This window comes from Cricetulus griseus (assembly GCF_003668045.3).
Source record: "Cricetulus griseus strain 17A/GY chromosome 1 unlocalized genomic scaffold, alternate assembly CriGri-PICRH-1.0 chr1_1, whole genome shotgun sequence".
Lineage (NCBI taxonomy): Eukaryota > Metazoa > Chordata > Mammalia > Rodentia > Cricetidae > Cricetulus > Cricetulus griseus.
The window spans coordinates 210,555,215-210,575,205 of record NW_023276807.1 but is presented as its reverse complement, the minus strand read 5'-3'; the positions used below and the strand labels follow the sequence as shown (position 1 = coordinate 210,575,205).

The 19,991-nt window shown below is 42.1% G+C and overlaps 1 protein-coding gene across 1 annotated transcript; it reads right to left on the bottom strand.

Moving 5' to 3' along the window:
• Positions 1–14,377: 14,377 nt before the first annotated feature.
• LOC100763196 (cell division cycle protein 27 homolog) lies at positions 14,378–16,971 on the bottom strand. Its single transcript, XM_035452941.1, is given in 2 exon segments — positions 14,378–16,197; positions 16,200–16,971. Coding segments are annotated over 2 exon segments (2,472 nt in total). The 5' UTR covers positions 16,942–16,971; the 3' UTR covers positions 14,378–14,467.
• Positions 16,972–19,991: the final 3,020 nt, after the last annotated feature.

Sequence of the window (19,991 nt, the reverse complement as noted above, 5' to 3'; positions counted from 1 at the left end):
TCTTTTGATGAGCTTAGTCCAGGGAGGGTGAGCTCTAGAAAAGAAGGGCAATCACAGTTACAATGCCAGATCATATGGGGGTGGTGGTAGTGAATTTTGATACTCTCTGTTGTGCTGAGACCTGGATGATCTGGATAGTTTAGGAATCTCTAGTGGAGGTTCAGCCTAGCAGAGGCATCCAACACATTGACAAAAAATTCACTGTTCTACACCCCCTCAGTGTTCTAGGGCCAATGGTAAGGAGGAAGCACAGAGGATCTGGGTCAGGGGGGCCAGGGAAGTGTTTGTTGCAGTGGGACACCATTCTTGTTTGGTATCTCTGGGGATATGCTTGGATCAAATCTAAGAGAAAAAGTTATAAATGTGCTGGGTTTCATTCATAGCTGTCATAGAGTGTAGGATGGACATGCCTGGGCCAACTCAAGAGCCTATGGTGCTATCCAATCCAGTGTTCATGAACATAAAAGTTCCTGTGTCCAGCCTTTTAAACTGGGATGTTTTTGGCTGTTTGCAATCAAAGTGTTCACATACACATACAGAGGTTCAACAAACACCAATTCATTGAGACTCCTTAGGCCGATGAGCAGCAGATAATTCACAGGTTTGCTGTGAGAGGACCGAAGACGTAAGATTGACGAACAGGCTTTGTAGTGGCTCTATGGTTGCTTAAGGGTCACTAGTTTTATGACTTTGATCTTATCTCAAGCCTTAGGATACACTATACATCTTGCTTCACTGATATGGCATTTTTTCAAGTCTTCTAGGATGTTCTCCATTTTTATCCTGGTGTCCGGTGTGTGTGTGTGTGTGTGTGTGTGTGTGTGTGTGTGTGTGTGTGTGTGTGTGTGTGCAGTGCACACACACACTCACATGAGGGGGTGTTTTCTGGTTCTCAGAGCTGTTATTGTATTGTGCTTTCTATTCTTGTAACATTCAGCTCTCTGACCCTGAGTGATGGTGCTGTATTGATCAGTTCTAGCAGGTGCCAGGTGCTGGCCATTGCTGGTTGGTATTTGCTGAACTGAATGAATAAATAAAAGAATGAAGATTCGCTTCACTGACAATGTTTTCTTAGAGCTTATAGTGGGTCCATGGGTCAAATTTCTTAGGGTTAAAAGGTTGGGCCCTTCTCCCCAAACTGTTAGCTGTGTCAGCTCAGCTCTAGTTTCAAAATATTTATTCCAAAGTAGCCATTCTGGACTTTTCAGTGCTCAGGTGTTGGGTGAAGCAGGCATTGTGTACAAAGTTACTTACATTTTCCTCATATTTGAGTACCTGACCTTCTGTTCGAACCTCACAAATCTATAGCTGTGAACATAGCTAAGAAAGCATGGCTCTTATTAAAGCATTTCGACTTTAGTAAATCTTGGGTAAATATCAAAGCAGACAAGTGCTGCTGAAGAAACTTTAAAGACAAATCCAGAATCCATTTTCTTAGGCTTTAACTCCTACACTTCTCATTCATTATGGGTCTTCCTGGCTAGCTGAGGATACAAAAGAGCCTGATTTCTTTCTTTTCTCATATCACATCTTATGAACGTCACTGAAGGTGATTTAGTCCCAAATCTATGGGGCTTCATCTGTCTAAGGTCATAATTATTCTGTCCTCCTCAGCTGCCCAGGAGAAGCAAGAACTAACTCTCTGTCTCTATCTCTCTCTCCCCCTGCCCTTTGTCACTTTCTGCTATTTTTGTCTGCTATTTTTCTCTAATCCCCTCCCACACACACTCTGAAAAAGATACAGAACCTAGACATGCACTATTTTTCCTTAAATTAATTTCAATGAACATGTGTGTGTGTGTGTGTGCGCGTGCGTGCGTGCGTGCGTGCATGTGTGTGTCCTTATCTGGGCTGGATAACAAAGATGACTCATGATACTCAGTCTGAGCTGGGCCTACAGAAAAATAATCACACAATTTAACAAATGTGGTATAGGCAGAACGTGGGGTTCACAGGCTGGGGGTTCACAGAGAGGTAAGATACTCAGTCTGGGGTGATAGTGGTTGTGGGTTTTAGAGCGAGGACTAATGCTAACAAAAAAAGATATATGCTTTTAGTAATTTTTTAAGTGGAAAATTTTATAAGAAAGTTTAGGGAAATATGCAAAATGTACCTGGCTTTGAAATGGGGAAAATGTACCTGGCTTTGAAATGGGTCAGGTGTCACCAGTGGGGTGGGGTGGGAGTGACAACGATGAAGCCGACGATAATAATGGCTATACTTTTGTCTAATGCAGTCTTCTGGGTGACAAGAATCTGTGGGGGGGTCTCTGTACCTTTTTGTTGTCTTGTTACAAGTTAGTGAGCTTCAGGTAATTGATAACAATGCCAACGATGCCAGTCCAGGGTGCCGATAAAGGTCACCTGAAGAATAGTCAACTTATTTGCCTCATCCAGAGGGACGGTCAGCCTTGTGTCTAATAAGCAAACCTATTTTAGTATTTGTGTTACATAAGTGAGGCTTTCTGAATTTGCTTTTGGATAAATTGTAATGTCTTCGCGGCTCCCCTCATTAATTAATACATTAATAAACATCGTGGCACTTATTCATTTTATATTTGTGTGAGAGTCATGATTTTTACCTTGAAAAAAATCATCCCTCATAGAAGACAGTGAAAATAAAACATGTAACTAAGTTAATTACCATCATTTTAAATGTTCTTACCATTTCCCTCATCAATGCTCCACAGACTTGCTCTGATATAATAATATTGATGTATTCAATGTCACATAAATACCATAGCACACATGAATTGATCTAATTTTTTTCTGAGTTGCTACTTAAAGGGTGACTAGAACAAGGAGTTTGGGAATATGGATTAGGTATCTGGCAAGGAAGACAGTGTGGTCAGGGGAAAGGAGGAGAGGAGATCACCACAGAACCTGGAACAGGAAGCAGGTGCTGGGGCGCAGTGGTTCTCAACCTTCCGAATGCTCAACCCTTTAATACAGTTCCTCAGGTTGTGGTGACCCCCAACCATAAAACTGTTTTGTTGTCCATTCATAAATGTAATTCTGCTATTGTTATGAATCATAATGTAAACATCTGATATGCAGGATATCTGAAAGGGGACCCTCAAAGGGATTGTGACCCACATAGGTTGAGAACCGCTGACGTAGAATGTCAACAGTCACAAAGAGTTTGACTTCATCCAGAGGCCTTGTGGGAGCCATTGAATGAAATATGATATGGTCATTTTTTTGTATTATAGGCACCACTTCAAAGGATTGTGTGTCTAGAGATGCTCAGTTTGGTCTGGTTTCTAGTAGTCATAAAATTGGTAGGGCGTGGCAGTTTCTCATTGTTTGAAGGAAGTGATGCAACAGGTACCAGGCCTAAAGTGATACAAGTTACCCAGCAGGTACCCAGACTCCTGTGTCATGTGCAGCTCATGAGTGGGGAACATGCATGCAATTCAGGGGATATGCTTGGCTTTTTTTTTTTTTTTTTTTGGTCTTCCTATGCTTTATATTGGCCATGATCAGACTAGGCAAAGGGAAGTATTACAGCAAGTCTGCTTAGGACAATTATCACCTAAGCAGATTTTCTTATGCTGAATGTGAGGTACTTATCAAGTCATATCAGTGTAGGTGTAGGGCAGGTAACTGGGTACCCAAGCCTGCTATTGGTGTTGGCAAATATTTAGGAGTTATCACACAGACTGGCATAGTCTACCTGGCAGTGAATAAATTCAAAAGACAAGCATTAAAGCTGAGTCACATCAATATGTTCTCTGTCTGTCTGTCTGTCTGTCTGTCTGTCTGTCTGTCTGTCTGTCTTCGTTACTGTTCTATTGCTATGAAAAGACACCATGACTAAAGCAACATATAAAAGAAAGTATCTAATTGGGGATTGTTTATAGTTTTAGAGGGTGAGTCCATAACCATCATGGTGGGTAGCATGGCAGCAGGTAAGCAGACATGTCATTGGAACTGTATCTGAGAGCTGTATCTGATCCATAAGTAGAGAGTCTACTGGAAATAGCATAGGCTTTTGAAACCTCAAAGTCAGGCCCCCCAGTGATACAGGCCATGCCTCCTAATCCTTCCTAAACAGTCCATCAGCTGGGAAACAAACATTCAAATATATGAGCCTATGAAGACTGTACTTATCAAACTAACTCTCTCACCCTCTCCCCACTTCTCTCTCTCTCTCTCTCTCTCTCTCTCTCTCTCTCTCTCTCTCTGTGTGTGTGTGTGTGTGTATGTTGAAAAGCAGGAAGAAAACTAGATATTTTGCATCTTCAAAACCAAATGAATGAAAGGGATATGTCCAATTCACAAAATTTACTTGTATGAAATGTCTTTCTGTAATAGTGCCATGTATGATGCCTACAATAAAAATAAAAAGCACGTGGTACACATCAATATATACAATGAATTTGGTTTTTGAAAATATCTGTTAGCACTAAAAATATTATCATATATACATATGTATTTATGGCAAACCATTTGATGATCAAAACATGTATATGTTCTATAATGCTAAAATCAAGGTTATACATTTATCGCACATCTTAATAAATACAACTGAAAGAGAAGAAAAAAAAGCCAAATGGAGAGAATTTCCAAGGAGGAGAACTAACAGCTGTGCCACTGGCTGCTGAGAACTGCAGTTAACTGAGGGCTCAGAACTGATCATTGGCTTTTGCAATATGGCAGTTACCGGTGACCTTCACAAGAGGTTTCAGTGGGATTATGGGGGTGCAGAACCCAAGTAGAGTGGGGATAGGAATAACACGAGGAGGGTAGAAGTGGATATAGCCAACCCTTTCAAAGAGTGCATTTATTTATTGTTATTCTTTCCAAAGAAATTGGGAGGGAAATGGGGTGACTGCTAGATGGAAAGGGGACTAAAGGGGGGGAGAAAATGGCAGCACTGTGAGCTGCTCTGGAGGAACCCCATGATCCAGGACAGAGAGCAAGACAGCCAGTTCTAACAGACAGAGTGGACAAGTGAGGCATGCCCTGGTAAATGCTGTGGAAGACAAGGCCAGAATGCTAGGGAAGGTGGCGTTTAGCTTAGGAGCACCTATAATTCACTCAGAAGAGAGAACACAGGGAAGTGTGGGGGGAGAAGGGAGGAAGTGAGAGGGAGCACACTCTAATTTTCTCAGGGAAATGGGAGGTGGACTCCGAGCTGACAGTGAGAGTCAAAGGTTTGGGGCCTGAAGAAAGTGAGTGTTGAGATGGCGCTGGGGAGTAAGTGTTAACCGAGTACGAAACTGGGCAGCGCCAAAAGCTCTCTTCAGATCAAGTGCATGCAGCTTGACCGTGTGTCTCATGGCATAAGTTGTTTTAACTGGTTCTCAGAGGGCTGGGACTGTAGCTCAGTGCTATAGTGTCTGTCGCCACATTTAAGGCACCGTGTTCCATCCTTACCACCATAAAAGAAAGCAATGAATACTTTGTCAGGTGTGTGAGACCTAGTCTCAAAAATACCCTTGCCTGCAAAACAAACAACAACAACAACAAAAAAAAAAAACCAAACACACAAACAAAATTACACACAAAAGTTTCACATCAAGTGGAATTTCAGTGAATTTTTTATTATATTATACTTTTAAAAATTTGACAATGTGGCTAAATCAGTTTCACTTGACAGTGCGGCTCACACACCTTGCAGATAAGCATTGGAGAGGGCGAAGAAGAAACAAGCACATTTAAACACATGTGCACTGCCCATTTCCACAGCTTTCAGAATTCAGAGCATATTAGTGAAGTAGAATGAGCTAGAAAAGACCAATTCTGAGGCACTGATTTATTGATTCTTTTAGTGATTCACTTAAAGCACTGCTTGGACTGCCTAGTGCCAAGCATGAAGTCACTTGCTACCTGGAACAGAATGACCCGGGGAAATGGCTGAAACCATTGCCATAAGGGTCACTGCCCTTAACAACCTGACCGATCTTTCCCACCTTGTGGTTTTAGACTATAAAATGAGAATAAGCTGAACTCAGAACCCAGACCTCTCAGGAGCTGTCCTGACTTTGGTCTACTGGGGAATACATCTCTTTTCCACTCTCATTGGTGTTGGGGGTGCTTATTCCAGAAGATTCCAGCAACATTAGCACAGCTTCTAACACTGTGCTTCCAATACCAGGCACTGCTGCTGGATCAAGTATAAGGGAGAAAGGTAAGACAAGGTGTCAATCATTAAAGGAGCCAGGGCCCAGGAGCTGACACGTAGAGTAGGCTTTTGGTTGGCCAGAGGCAGTCAGTCTTTACTCTAATCAACACCCCACAGCATGATAATGACAGAGCAGAGGAGTTTTCTTCCTCTTTGAATTCACTAATGAAAGGGGGCGTGGAAAATAACATTTTGTGGCACTTTGAACAGAGGTGCCTTCTCAGGTAGACTTTAGGGAGGGCCACATCACAGACATCAAAGATCTGAAAGTTTGAAAGGAAAGCGACCTCGGTACCACAAGTTTCACATGGCATGCGATTTAAACGCTAAAGTCAATTTTTCAAGCAACTTTACCAAGTAGTTGGATCACCACATCACAATAATCTGAGAACATTTTTATGGCCTCAATAAGAGTCGTTCTCATCTCTCTGAACTAACTTCCAATCCCATGTCAGCCTCAGGAAACTTTCACTTATTCTCTGTAGTTTAAATACAATTTTGTCAATTAGTCTTTTCCGAACATTTCGTACTTGTCCTAGCTACTTTTCTGTTGCTGTGGCAAATATAATAATGAAGGCAACCTATAAAAGAAAGAGTATAATTTGAAGCTAGCGGTTTCAGAGGGTGAGTCCATGCCCATCATGGCAACATGGTAGCAGGCAGGCATGACACTCGGACAGTAGCTTAGATCTGAGCCACAAGCACAAGGCAGAGAGACAGCCAACTGAAATGGGAATTTGGAATCTCAAAGCCCACCCCCAGTGAAACACCTCCTCCAACAAAGCCACACCTGCTAATCCTTTCCAAACAGTTGTACCAACTGAGAACAAACACTCAGACATAAGAGCTTATAGGGGCCATTCACACTCAAACCACCATGGTATGAATGAGTGTCTCTGTGCTTACCCATTAGAAAGTCTTTGCTTGTTTACCTGTCTGCTTCCTTTTGCCTGTGGAATAGGATGCCTGTCTCAAGTGTGTGGAAATGTAGAGTTTGGAAGATAGAGATAGAGATGAGATAGAGATTGTGTGTGTGTGTGTGTGTGTGTGTGTGTGTGTGTGTGTGTGTGTGTCTGTCTGTCTGTCTGTCTGTCTGTCTGTCTGTCTGTGTGTCTGTCTCTCTCTCTCTCTCTCTCTCTCTCTCTGTGTGTGTGTGTGTGTGTGTGTGTGTGTGTGTGTGTGTGAGAGAGAGAGAGAGAGAGAGAGAGAGAGAGAGATTTTCAACATACACTTACCTTGATGGAGTATCCCAGTGGCTGTGTTAGAGGTCTGTAAGGAACTGGAGTGTCAGGAGGAGCTTCCAAGGTGGTGTCTGGGCAGCTGTCCCTCCTGAGTGTGCTTTTAAGTCAGGCTATCCACCAGCTCCTCCTTCCTTCAGGACATACCCACAACATCTCCCTGTCCTCTTTCCAGCCTTCACACTGCTGAGTCATCAAAGTCTCCAACTAGCACTCACCTTTTACTTTGCAATACAAATGATTTGATTTATATTTACCTAATAAGTAGTGATGTTGGGCATTTCTTCACACATATGGTTGTTATTTGTGTCTACTTTTGTGAAATGTCAATTCAGGTCTCTTGCCCACTTAAAAAACTATATCTTGACAATTTCATACATGTATGTAAAGCATTCTGATCATACTTATCTTCCACCCTCTCTAGTTCACCTCCCAAATAGCCCCACTCCTCCCAAGCTCCACTGCTTCCAAGTCCCACTCCAACTTTGTCTTTTTGTTTTATTTTGCTTTTGCCCTGTGACACATTGAGTTTAGCCAGGATGCCTGCACCAACATGAGTGTGTCATTATTGACTGGAGCAGGGTAATTCACTAGTGGGTACGCCCCTGAAGACAAAGCCCTCTCCTAGCAGTCATCAGCTGCCAATAGCTCCAGGAGATGGAGGGTGGGTAGGAACAAGGCTCCATGAGATCCTTCCCTATCCATGACTGTCTTGCTCATTTTTAATCAACTTATCATCTATTATAAATATTGATTTGCTTGAGTTTCTTATTTAATTTGAATATTAACCCCTTATCAGATGCATAGTTTGCAAATATTTTCTCTTACTCTGTAGGTTGGCTCTTTGTTCTATTGTTTCTGTTGCTTTACAGGAAAAATAATTAAAGTTCTTTAAATTAAATTTTTCATGCATATTTAATGTGGGGTGGTTCTCCCTCCTCTTCCCCATGTCCCTGGCCCGTTCTCACTGTGCTGTCCTGACACCGATATTTTCCTGTCCTCTGTCACATCACATTTGTGCTATTACCCTCTCTATCGTTCCTTAGAAAAACCCCCATCTCATGAGCGCCTTTCTAGTTTCCTGGCCTCTACCTACACTTATTCACATATAAATAAATATATAGGTATATATAACATATACATATATGACAATATACACATACATAACAACTAGAAGCTAAGAGTTGCATAGGAGAGAAGACATCTGCTTGGTTTTGAGCCTGGCTTACCTTGTTTAACACACTATTTTCCAGTCCCATTAATTTGCCTGCAAATTTCATTTTTCATTGTGGCCAATTAAAATTTCACTGTGTTCACATACCACATTTTTCTTACCCATTCATGTATTCCCTCCATCTGGGATGATTCCATTTTCTCGCTATTGTGCTAGAGCAGCAATAAACAGACATGCCAGTATTTCTGAGGTAGGATACCGAGTCCTTTGAGTGTATACAAAGGAGTGGTACTGTGGGTCACATGGTAGTTCTGTTTCTGGTTTTGGAGAAGCCCCCACACTTTTTAACCTGATATAATCTCACCTGTCAGTTCTTGCTTTTGTTTCCCATGCTTTTGGAGTTTTATTAAAAAAGTCTTTCCCAGATGAAGGTCACGAATCTTTTCACCTTTGCTTTCTCCTATTAGTCCCGTAGTTGAGGCCCTCCCATTCCAGTTCTTAATCTATTTGGTTGTTGTTGATGTTTGTTTGTTTTGGTTATTTGTGTATCCCTGACTGGCCTGGAACTTAATTTGTAGACCAGGCTGGCCTTGAACTCATAGAGATTCATGCTTCTCCCAAGTGCTAGGATTAAAGGCGTGTACCACCCCTCCTGGTTCTAATCTGCTTTGGGTTGATTTGGGGATATGGTGAGACAGAAGGATCTAGATCACTCTTCTGTCTCATACACCACCCGACTCCAGTAAAATGGCTATTATTAAATGATCCAAAGATAAAACACAGCAAGACTGTGGAGGAAAAGAAGCCCCTGCATCCTGTTAGCTCATTAGTACGCTCATTAGTACGCTCATCATAGAAACAGTATGGAATGAGAACCAGAACTTGGGCTGGAAAGAGGGTGTGGGCTCAAGTCCCAGCACCCACATGACAGCTCACAGACATCTGCAACTCTAGTCCTGGGGCATCTGTCTTAGTTACTATTCTATTGCTGTGATAAGACATCACCGTCAAGGCACTTTATAGAAGAAAGAGTTTATTTGGGGCTTAACGTTTCAAAGGGTTAGAGTTTACGGCCATCACAGCAGGGAGTTTGGTATCAGTATCAGGCAGACATGAGTGATCTAGATCCTTCTGTCTCACCATATCCCCAAATCAACCCAAAGCAGATTAGAACCAGGAGGGGTGGTACACGCCTTTAATCCTAGCACTTGGGAGAAGCATGAATCTCTATGAGTTCAAGGCCAGCCTGAAGCAGTATCTGAGCGCTTACATGAGATCCACAAGCAGGAGGCAGAGAGAGCTAACTGGGAAGGGCACAGCCTTTTGAAACCTACCTTCTCCAACACACACCTTCTCCAACAAGGCCACACCTCCTTATCCTTCCCAAACAGTTACACTGCCTGGGGACCAAGCATTCAAACATATGAACCTATGGTGGCCACTAGCATTCAAACCACCATGAGATCCAGTGTTCTTTTCTGGCCTGTCAATCCTGTGGCTGGTTCTATACCCAAAGCAAGTGACATCATCATATCAAAGAGACATGTGCACTTCCATGCGCACTGCACTACTATTTACAGTAGTTAAGACATGGAATCATATCTCCTGATGAGGTGTGAGTGTTATACACTCAATGGAACACTATTCAGCCACAAGGATGGACTCCTGCCATTTGTAACAGCGTGGATGGACTTGAAGGACATTGTGTTAAAGTGACATAAGCCAGACACAAAGACAATAACACATGATCTCATTAATACATGGAATGTGGAAATTTGATGCCATAAAGGTAGAGTAGAATAGTGGGAGGTAAAGAAGAGGACTGCTGAGATTAAACAGTGTGTACAAAGTTACAGCTAGAAGGCTCTGATGTTTGAGTGCACAACAGGGTGATTGTAGAAACAAGAAAGGACCACACATTTCCAAATGATTACAAGAGAAGATTTTTGGAAGGCAGCCATGCTTACCACTATGCCATCAACACACACTAGAAGAGAGGATTTTGACTATTCTGCAAACAAAGAAATGATAAGTGCTTAAGAAGATGAAGATGGTAATTATCTTCAATTGATCACTCCATAATATATATCCTTATTGAAATGTCACAGAGAACCCCATAGATACACAAAATTACATGTTAATTAAAAATAAATGCAAATAAGATCCAAATGATGTTCTGTGTATCACATAGATCACATCTTTGCTTCTTTCCACTGAGCACAGTGGCCTCTGTGAATTTCTACAGCAGAACTGTGGAACAGAATATATGTGTTGGTTGTCAAGCCTGACAAAGCACAATACTGTTGTCTTAGTTTGGGGTTCCATTGTTCTGATGAAACACCATGACCAAAACAACTTGGGGAGGAAAGGGTTTATTTCACTCACAGTTCCATATAACAGTTCATTATCAAAAGCATTGAGGGCAGGAACTCATACAGGGCAGGGACCTGGAGGCAGAAGCTGGTGGAGAGGTCATAGAGGAATGCTGTTTACTGGCTTGCTCCTCATGGCTTGCTCAGCCTGCTTTCTTATAGAACCCAGGACCACCAGGCCAGGGATGGTACTATATACGATGGTCTGGGATTCTCTCCCACTAATTAAGGAATGCCCTACATGCTTGAGTACAGCCTGATCTAATGGAGACATTTTCTTAATTGAGGTTCCCTCCTCTCAGATGACTTTAGCCTGGGTCAAGTTGACATATGTGCCTGGTACAAAGCCCTGGGCAGACTATGAACTCTTTATCCCTCTCATAGGGATATCAGAGTCACCAGGAGAAACACAGCACTTGTAAAGTATAGAGAAAAGATGGGGTGAGATTATCTTTAATAGCATGCATCAATTGCCCCTACACAGGGCATCCACCTGGCAGTCAGTGCCAATCAGTTACTTGTGCCTCTCTCATATGACTGGAAAAGGGTCCTGGTATTTCCCCGTAGAAGAAGACGGTAGCAGAGGCCTTGGCTAGATGCCATGTGACACACATACTGGAAAGAGCATTGTCTCTTGGAAGGTAATGTTTCTTCCCGTCCAAGGCTTGTCCTTATGTGGCCAAGAGGTGGAAAGACAGGGAGCATGAGATGACCTCTCCTAATGCATTGCACTCATCAGCTGTCGACCTCTGTTCTCGATCTTGTATTTTCTGTGCTAATGCATCAGACTCTCTATTCTGTTGTCTAAAACCGGAAACCCCAAGGTCACCCCAGATCTGATTCTGTCTTATTTGACCTTGGTTGTGACTCTCCTGTCAACACTGTATCTCCTGTCTCTTAAGAGGTGACTCTCATTGTGCTTGTGCTGCCTTTGACAACATGGGTGATGCCTTGTCAGTGGTGTGACTCTGGCTTCTTTCCTGCTCTCATGTCTGAGTCAAGCCATAGAGGTTTTTTCCAAGGTGAAAAGGTGACCAAGTTCACACCATTGTTAAGTTCCAACAATGGTTCCATTAGATTTTATGACTGAGTCCTTGGCCTATCCTGAGATGGAACAGCTCTGCCTCTGACTACCTCCCCAGCTTCTTCTCTATTTGCCTCATACGAAACCCCTTCACTATAGAAATAACTGCATTTCATGCTTGTAGCATCCTCCATTACTTGAATTGCTCCTCCTCTTTCCTCAAGGCTCAGAAGTCTCCTTCTGCAAGGAAACCTGATTCCACGTGCCCACCTTGTTCTACATGTCTGCCTGTCCAGTCACATTCCAGGACTCAGCCTTTCCCCATTTCCCTTTCTCAAGCAGGCTGCAAGTACCTCAAGGGCAGGGCTGACGTTTTAGATTTCTTCAGGGTCAGCTTTACACATGACAGACAGTCATTTCTTATTTTGAGTTTCTTTGCTCAGTCTCAAAAGCTACATTTTTACCTTAACATCTCTTCTGTGGAGATGTCTTGGGTCTCTTATGGGTCTGTGAGGGCTGTATATTGAGATCCAGAGGGTTAGAGGTGAGCTTTGGTTGAAGGAGAGGTATGAGCTACACAGATGTTCTCTGGCAAAGCAAACTTATTTCCTCTCAAGAGATTTCTAGAGCAATTTTATATTACTAACATTCTTGTGTCTGTGCGTATGTGTGTGTGTGCGTACGTGTGTGTGTGTGTGTGTGTGTGTGTGTGCGTACGTGTGTGTGTGTGTGTGTGTGTGTGTGTGTGTGTATTACTGATGATTAATTCTCAGACCTCACACACGCTAGGAAAACACTTTACACTCAGCTATGTCCTTGGCTGTTGAGAACTTGTATGTGTGTGTACATGTGTGGTATATGTGTTTATTTATATAGGTGTGTGCATAAGTGTGTCTTCATGGAGTCCAGAGGTCAATGTTGGTTGTCTTTCTCAGTTGCTCTCTTTCCTTATTTTTGGAGACAGGGTCTCATGTTGAACTGGCTGTCCCATCAATTCTAGGGGTCCTCCTTACTCTGTCCCTTGCTGCCTAAGCATTGGTGTTAAGACATGAGATGTCGTTCCCAGTTTTTACATGGGAGCTGGCATCTACACTCTGGTCTTCGTGCTTACACAGCAGGGAATTTACTAATGGAGCCATCTCCCCATTACCTATTTCTTAGCTTACTAAGTTAACCAGACTGGTCTTGAACTTGTGGTACTCCAGTCTCAGTCTCCCAAATATTTGAGATTACAGGCTTCTGCCACCAGGCTCAAGGCTCATCATTGTAAAATCCGCAGAGCTTGTGGTAGTATCTCCATTTTATACATAAAGAAGCTGAATAATAGGGGAGTTAAATGCTCTGTCCAATTACTATAATAATTATGTATCCATACCAAGATTTGTCTCCAATGCTGTTTTCTACTTCTGAGCTGTATTTCTACAGGGTCAGTCACGATGCAGATGAATGTTGTGACCTTAAAGTGAAGGTTGCTGATGTAACCCCAAGTTAAAAACAGAGCCCTTTGCTCCTACCTCCAGGCAGGCTTCTCTACTTTCTGCTTGCACACTCTGTAAGGGTCTTCTTGCCACCATTTCCTGGTCCCTATTTCAAAATCTGGTTTGTGGCAATCTATTTTTCTTTTTTGGTACAACTCCAACTATATTAAGGCTTCTATCATAATCTCCAAAGTCTCTCTTTAGTGTTCTCATACTGACTCTTTTTATATAAACATAAGTGGTTATTCAGAGCCTGGTTTTGGCTTTTCATCGGGGACCACTCCATCATTTGTGAATGTTACAGGCAATCCCACAGAGCTCAAAGAGAAGAGGCAGTATCTTAGGACCAATTTTAAAGTTTGCAATACCAACAATGATCAACACTTTGAAGATGAATAAATTAAAATTCTTGGTTAGACATTCAAACATTCTTGCCAAGAATAAGTGTACACTGTATGGAGGGATATTTGACCCCCACATGAGTCCCAATAGGCCCATCACATTTGTTTATAGGAGACACTCCAAGCTTAAGGGAAGTTATGTTCCTTGGCAATGAACTTACTCTGTAATAGGCAATGTCTTTTATTGTTCTATCTGGCACTTGCTAACACCATTCTTGAAGAACCTAGAAATGAAGGTCAGTCACTCTAACAGGAACAGAACCAAAGGAAAAAAAACAGAATTTTGGAAAAATGACCAAGAAATTTTGGTTCATTACCATTCCCATATCTAATGGCTCCTTCAAGATAAAACATAACTCTTCCTTCCATGATAGCTTTCCAACTAAGGTAGATTAAACAAAAAAAGAAAAAGTTCCCCACCCTTCCCCCCCAAATTGTCATTCATACTGGTAAAAGAGCCAGTCCTGTTAGCAGCTAAAAATTGTACTGCCTTTCATTCTGCGTAGTCAGGGTCCAACGAAAGTGGCACACTATGGTCTAAGTGAAGATGATGACCGTGCCGGCTCAAGAGTTAAGACTCAGTATATGGAGGGACAAGAAACATGTCAGCACTAGCCACAGATCCAACTGCAAAAGTCTGATTTCCAGAAGTTAAAATTCATCACTTTCAGCTGCATGAAGTTGTGTGTCATCTGCGTCTGTCATGCTGCTCTCCTGGGATTCATCTGTTCCCATGATCTGTTCCTCTTGAGTTATTGGCTCCTCATCATCTGGAAGGTAGCGCTTATCAATTGCCTCTTTAATCTGATTATTGGCTCCTTTAGGATCTAAATCCATAGCCCAAGAGAAATTCATCAAGGCAAGGTGAGTCTGACCCAACTTCTTGTAAACCTTTCCTGTTAAGAAGTAAACAAGGGATTCTTTGGGGACAATCTGTTTTAGTTCTTCAAGTTTTTGTAAAGCAGACTTGTATTTTTCATTTGCAAATAAAACGGAGGCTCTGTGAAATTTGCATAGAGGGTTTTTGGGATTGATAACAATGGCTTTGTTTAGGGTATCCAAAGCCTTCTCTGATTTTTTGAGTGCATGCTGAACTACTCCAATGTGGCAAAGTAAGACTGAACTCTGAGGGTTGATATCAAGTGCTTTCTGGAAGTGCATTTCTGCAAGGCTGAATTTCTCTTGCTTGTAATAAATCATTCCTAAACCATACCATGCATTATAATGTCTGGGATTTACTCTTATAGCATTTCGAAAACATGCTAATGCTCTGTCTAGTTCTTCAGTTAACACGAATTCATGTCCTAATAGAGTATAGACATAAACATAATTTGGATCAACCTGGATAGCTCTTTGGAAGAATTTAATTGCAATATCATGTTCCCGTTGCAGACTGAAACAATTCCCCGCAGCACACCAGGCCTCCGGTGAATTCTTATCCATGTCTGTTAAATCTTTTGGAAGAACTGAAAGAGCAACATCTTTCTGAAGATGCCCAAGTGTAGTAGAGTAGATCTCCATACCTTCAACTCTGTAGTCATCAATCCTCCTAACTTCTGAGAATATTCTTTCAGCATGCATGTATTCTGAAAGTTCAAAATAAGCTCGTCCAATTTGGCACAATACCCTATCAGTACTGTAGTGGTGAGAAGGTAGGTGGCTCAAAATATTTATAGCTTCTTTGCAGTTGTATGAACACAAAGCTAAATAACCTTTTCCCATTTCACGAAGAAGACTCATCAAACCTGCAGCTGCCTTCTGTAGTTTAAAGGCCTGGATCTGAGGAGTGATTGTGGATATTTTCCCTTCTGAAATGATAGAAGAGTCCAATTTTGTAATTTCCAGACTATCATTTATGTTGGGTTGAGTTATTCCTCCTTTGTTAGTTTTACTTTTTGTTTTTCTGTTTGGGATTTTAGGTGGAAACTTCATTTTTAGCTTTTTGCTATTCTCCTTGGCTGTTGAGCTGTCACTAGTGAAAAGGCGGGAACTCCTTCGAGGCAATGCTTTTGGGGGAGATGTAATAGTGGGGCTCAATACCTGAGGTGTTGTACTTGTTTGTGGGCCAGAACTTTGTGTTTGTGTGACAAGAATTGGAGTGACTTCTTGACTATTTCCACTCTGTGAGAAGACAGATTTTGTTCCAGTTTGGCCCATTCTGGCAACAAACTTTTTTGTAGGGGCTCTGGTGGATGGCATGTCAATTACAGAAGGTGTATTAGTGTAATTTTGTAAATAGGATCCATCTCCAGGACTTGGGGTTTCTAATGGCAAAATCCCAAAACTTGGGGTTAATGGGCTAAGAGCAGTTGGTCCTCCTAATAAACTTCGACCAGTTTTTGTTTTATTTTGAACCTGTTTAGATAATATGGAAGCACCCTTCCAAGGGGGACGTTATCTGGTGAAATTACAGCTGAATCAATGTAAGTCATGGAGGAATCTGTATTCAAGGAGTACTTTGAATTGGAAGATTCTAAGTTCAATCTGTTTAATTCAATTGTGTCCTGGGGTGTTTCTGTAAGGACTGTCTCGGGCTGTCTGTGGGATAAATTGTGATTAGATACTAGAGTTGTACAAGTGTTGGATAGACAGCTGCTAAAATTCTGTATAGATGTTAATTTAAATGTGTGGTCAGGATCTGGCTTTTCACCTATTTCACATAAGGATTCAAAGGGAGACCAGAGAAAAGGATTTAAACTAAGGCTCTTTTGGTAACATTCTGATCCTTTGGCAAGCCGATCTGTTTTGCAATATACATGTCCCAGCAACGAAAGAGTAAAGCAAGCTGAATCACCAAACTCAGTGACAATATCATCATGGCTTTTTTGCTTATTAAACACTCCACCAGATAAGATTTGTTCCCCTTCTGCAAGCTTGCTGAGGTCAACACAACATTTTGCAAGCAGGTATTTACACTGTGGGGTGGTACAACTGTGTCCTTTCAAGAGTCTATATGCTTTATATGCCTTTCCTGAGTGGTAGTAACAGGTTGCCAGTAAAAACAAGGCTTCTTCTGAATGTACTTCTGCATACAGTCGTTCTGCGAGGAAAACTGCATCTCGGTAAGCATAGTGGTTTAGTGCTTGCTGTATAGCAGCCTGGACAGGTTCCTGCAGCACAATCATCCTTGAGGCTCAGGCCCACTTTCTGCAGTGCCTCAGCGACCCCCCCCCCATAGCGACTCTGGCCCGGCCAGGCCAGCCCCGGCTCATTTCCTATTTTTCTTTTTAATATTATGTGTCTGAGATGTGTTGAAAAGACACAGGGTTTCATTGCCCATTTTAGAGGCAGACTTAAATGTAGGGAAACCACTCGTCTTTTATATAAGGCAGTTTCTTTCCAAATTATGCTCACTTTTATCACAACTGCAAATCCATATTTGCTTTTCTTCATGAAAAGTGTTTTTTGTTTGTTTGTTTTTTCTTTTTCTTTTTTTTAGCTTTGACAAGTTACCTGGTTCTAGAATCTAGTCATATGAGTAAACACTAGTCATAGTATTTACTATTATTATTGCTATATTCAGAACACTATAATTCAATTCGGGAAGGTGAAACTCATTTTCCTAGTTTTAGGAAACGATTAGCTGTTTTTCTGTCTTCCAGCAGAAAATTTATACATACATACATACATATATACATACTAAATGTGTTCATATGCAAACACTTTGATAACTACTGTACAGATGCTGGGTATGCTACTTGATTAATTGTATCATTTTGTATTCAGTGGCTCTCATTACCGTAATTAGTCATTTATTTTCTTAAAATGATTGCAATAGTCTTTAATGAGGCAACTATTCTCTTTTCATTCTCTTCCTGCTCTTTTCACCTCCAAAAGAAATGCTCCAACCGCAAATTCTCTACGACATATTCTTTCAGAACTTATTTTCCTACACAACCATCTCTCCTATTCTCTAACAATAACTGGGTCTCCCAGGGTTCCATTCCAGTACCATTCAGGAATTAATACAGACTGAAGGTTCAGGGTTAAGTCCCCCAGGACTGGCATCTACTTATATATTTTCATTAGTTTTTTGAGCACTTCCTAAGTGTGCTTTGATAATATTCACCTTCTCCCAGATCTTTCTTCCAAGATCCAGTCCTCCTTCCCTACTTTTGTCCTATTTTTTTTTCTTTTTAAAAATCTGTCAAGTACAGTGTGTGCTGTCCACCCGCTTGGACATAAGGGCTTCCCCTGCAGCATGGTTGATATACCAGGGGCCTTAGGAAAAGCTGATTTTCAGTTACTAATTGCCTATAGCTCCTTAGCTAGTGGCTGCTTCCACTTTAGATCCAATGGCAAGTAGGGACACTCACATTCCCCACACATCTCTCTGCCATGGCTACGATGAGGATTTCCACAACTCCTATCTTAAGTTTTAAGAGTCTGCAATATTCAATGGTTTAAGGAAAGAGTTTACCAGCTTGTTAGCAAGGATCTGGTAAAGGACAAGGGTGGTCAGGCAGAAATGGGGAAGCATACAATGAGGTCCCCAGGCCCCAAGGGTAGGCGCTCTGTCTCCTGGGGGTTAGAGCAGACTGCCTTCCTGGTGCTTGGATGTGTTCCACCCTGGACACTTTCTGGGGCCTACTTCCATCATGTAGGCAGAACTGGTTAACTCAGTCTGCAGCTCCCCCTGATTCCCCAGAAGGGAAGATGGGACTGAACATCACAAACTCCTACACATGGCTTGTGCTTCTCATGAGTCACCCCCATACTCAGGGGGTGTCAGTAGAAGCTGCCTGGAATAAAACATGCTCCTTGAAACCCCATCACTCATCACATTATAAAGCTTTAAGATATCTGTCCAAAGGCTGGGAAGAAGAGCATTTTATGACAGGCCCCCAGACCTTAGCACAACCGACTCCATGATAGAAGTACCACTCAGGCCTTGGAAGCCAGTACATAGGAGTGCATATAGTACATACTAAACAAAAGTACATACTGAAACAAAAACAAAGACCTAATCCATCAAAATCCATAGTTCTGGGAAAGTCTCTAAGGATACTAACCTTGCTTTGGGGCTTCTGTAGTTCTGGTTCTGGCTAACCCTTCTTATTAACTGAAGTATGTCAGCCCAGGATGTGTTTTTCAGTGCTTAAAGCACACCCTGGGAAAGGCTAGGGAGTGCACTCAGGTCCCAAACATCCAGTGTAGTCTCTGGCCACTATTAAGACTCTATACTGGCTTGTGTCCAAGTAGTCTTCTCTGGCAGATGTCTTACATCAATTCTCACTCAGCACACCTGTGCAAGCATGATCTTCCCTGCATTTCTGAATATGTCATTAGTTAGACACTAACTACTTCGAGATTGACAGAACCAGCTACCTTATGTTTGTTTACATGAGGTATTTCCACTTTAGATATCACTTTGCAACCTGGTTATTTCATGTGACTGTGTCTCGGGGATCTTCTGAACAGCACAGAACGTTCTTTCCTTAACAGCAGTTCTGCAGCTTGGATTAAAGGAACTCATGAAAATGCAATGATACTCCCAATTACAGCTCATCTTGCAGTAAAGGAGGTGTCCATGTGGTCTTTGAAGCTCAAGCTGTGGAGAAACAATTTCATAAGAGATCCTGCCATTTGAGTGGCCTGGCTCAGAAGGTGACAGAGCTTTGTTCACCTGACTCCTTGGGGCTTGGCAGTGAGCAGAAAAGAGAGCACAGAAACCCAGTCACACTGGGGCAGCGGCAGGAGCTGCAATGAGGCCACTGTCAGTCTTTCTATCTTGATGGAAGACATGAAGTGAGCTTTAGGTCTTAAGGAATCCACGCATGAACATTGTCACATCTAAGTCTGCAAAGGACCATGGGACTGTACAGCAGTGACAATTAGCATTTAACAAGTCTATACACTTGGCAAAGATGGAGAACCACTTGGCAAAGCTGAGTCACCACGTGTTGTGGGGGAGCCCTACTTGGCAAAGCTGGTAGGGTTATTGACAATGAATGACTGGTTGTTCCTGTCCATAACATTTTTGAGTGTCTTTATTTCCCTCCCTAATAAAAACAGCTGTGGGATTCTTCCCACAGCCCTTCTGTGGTGTGCTTTATACTTGTTGGCGTACATATAGCTGTGGATGTCAGGAAGACGACCATAGGATGACCAGGAAGATGAATATAGGATTTTCAGTCACAAAGACAGCCTTTTACACAGACAAGCTAGCTTTAGA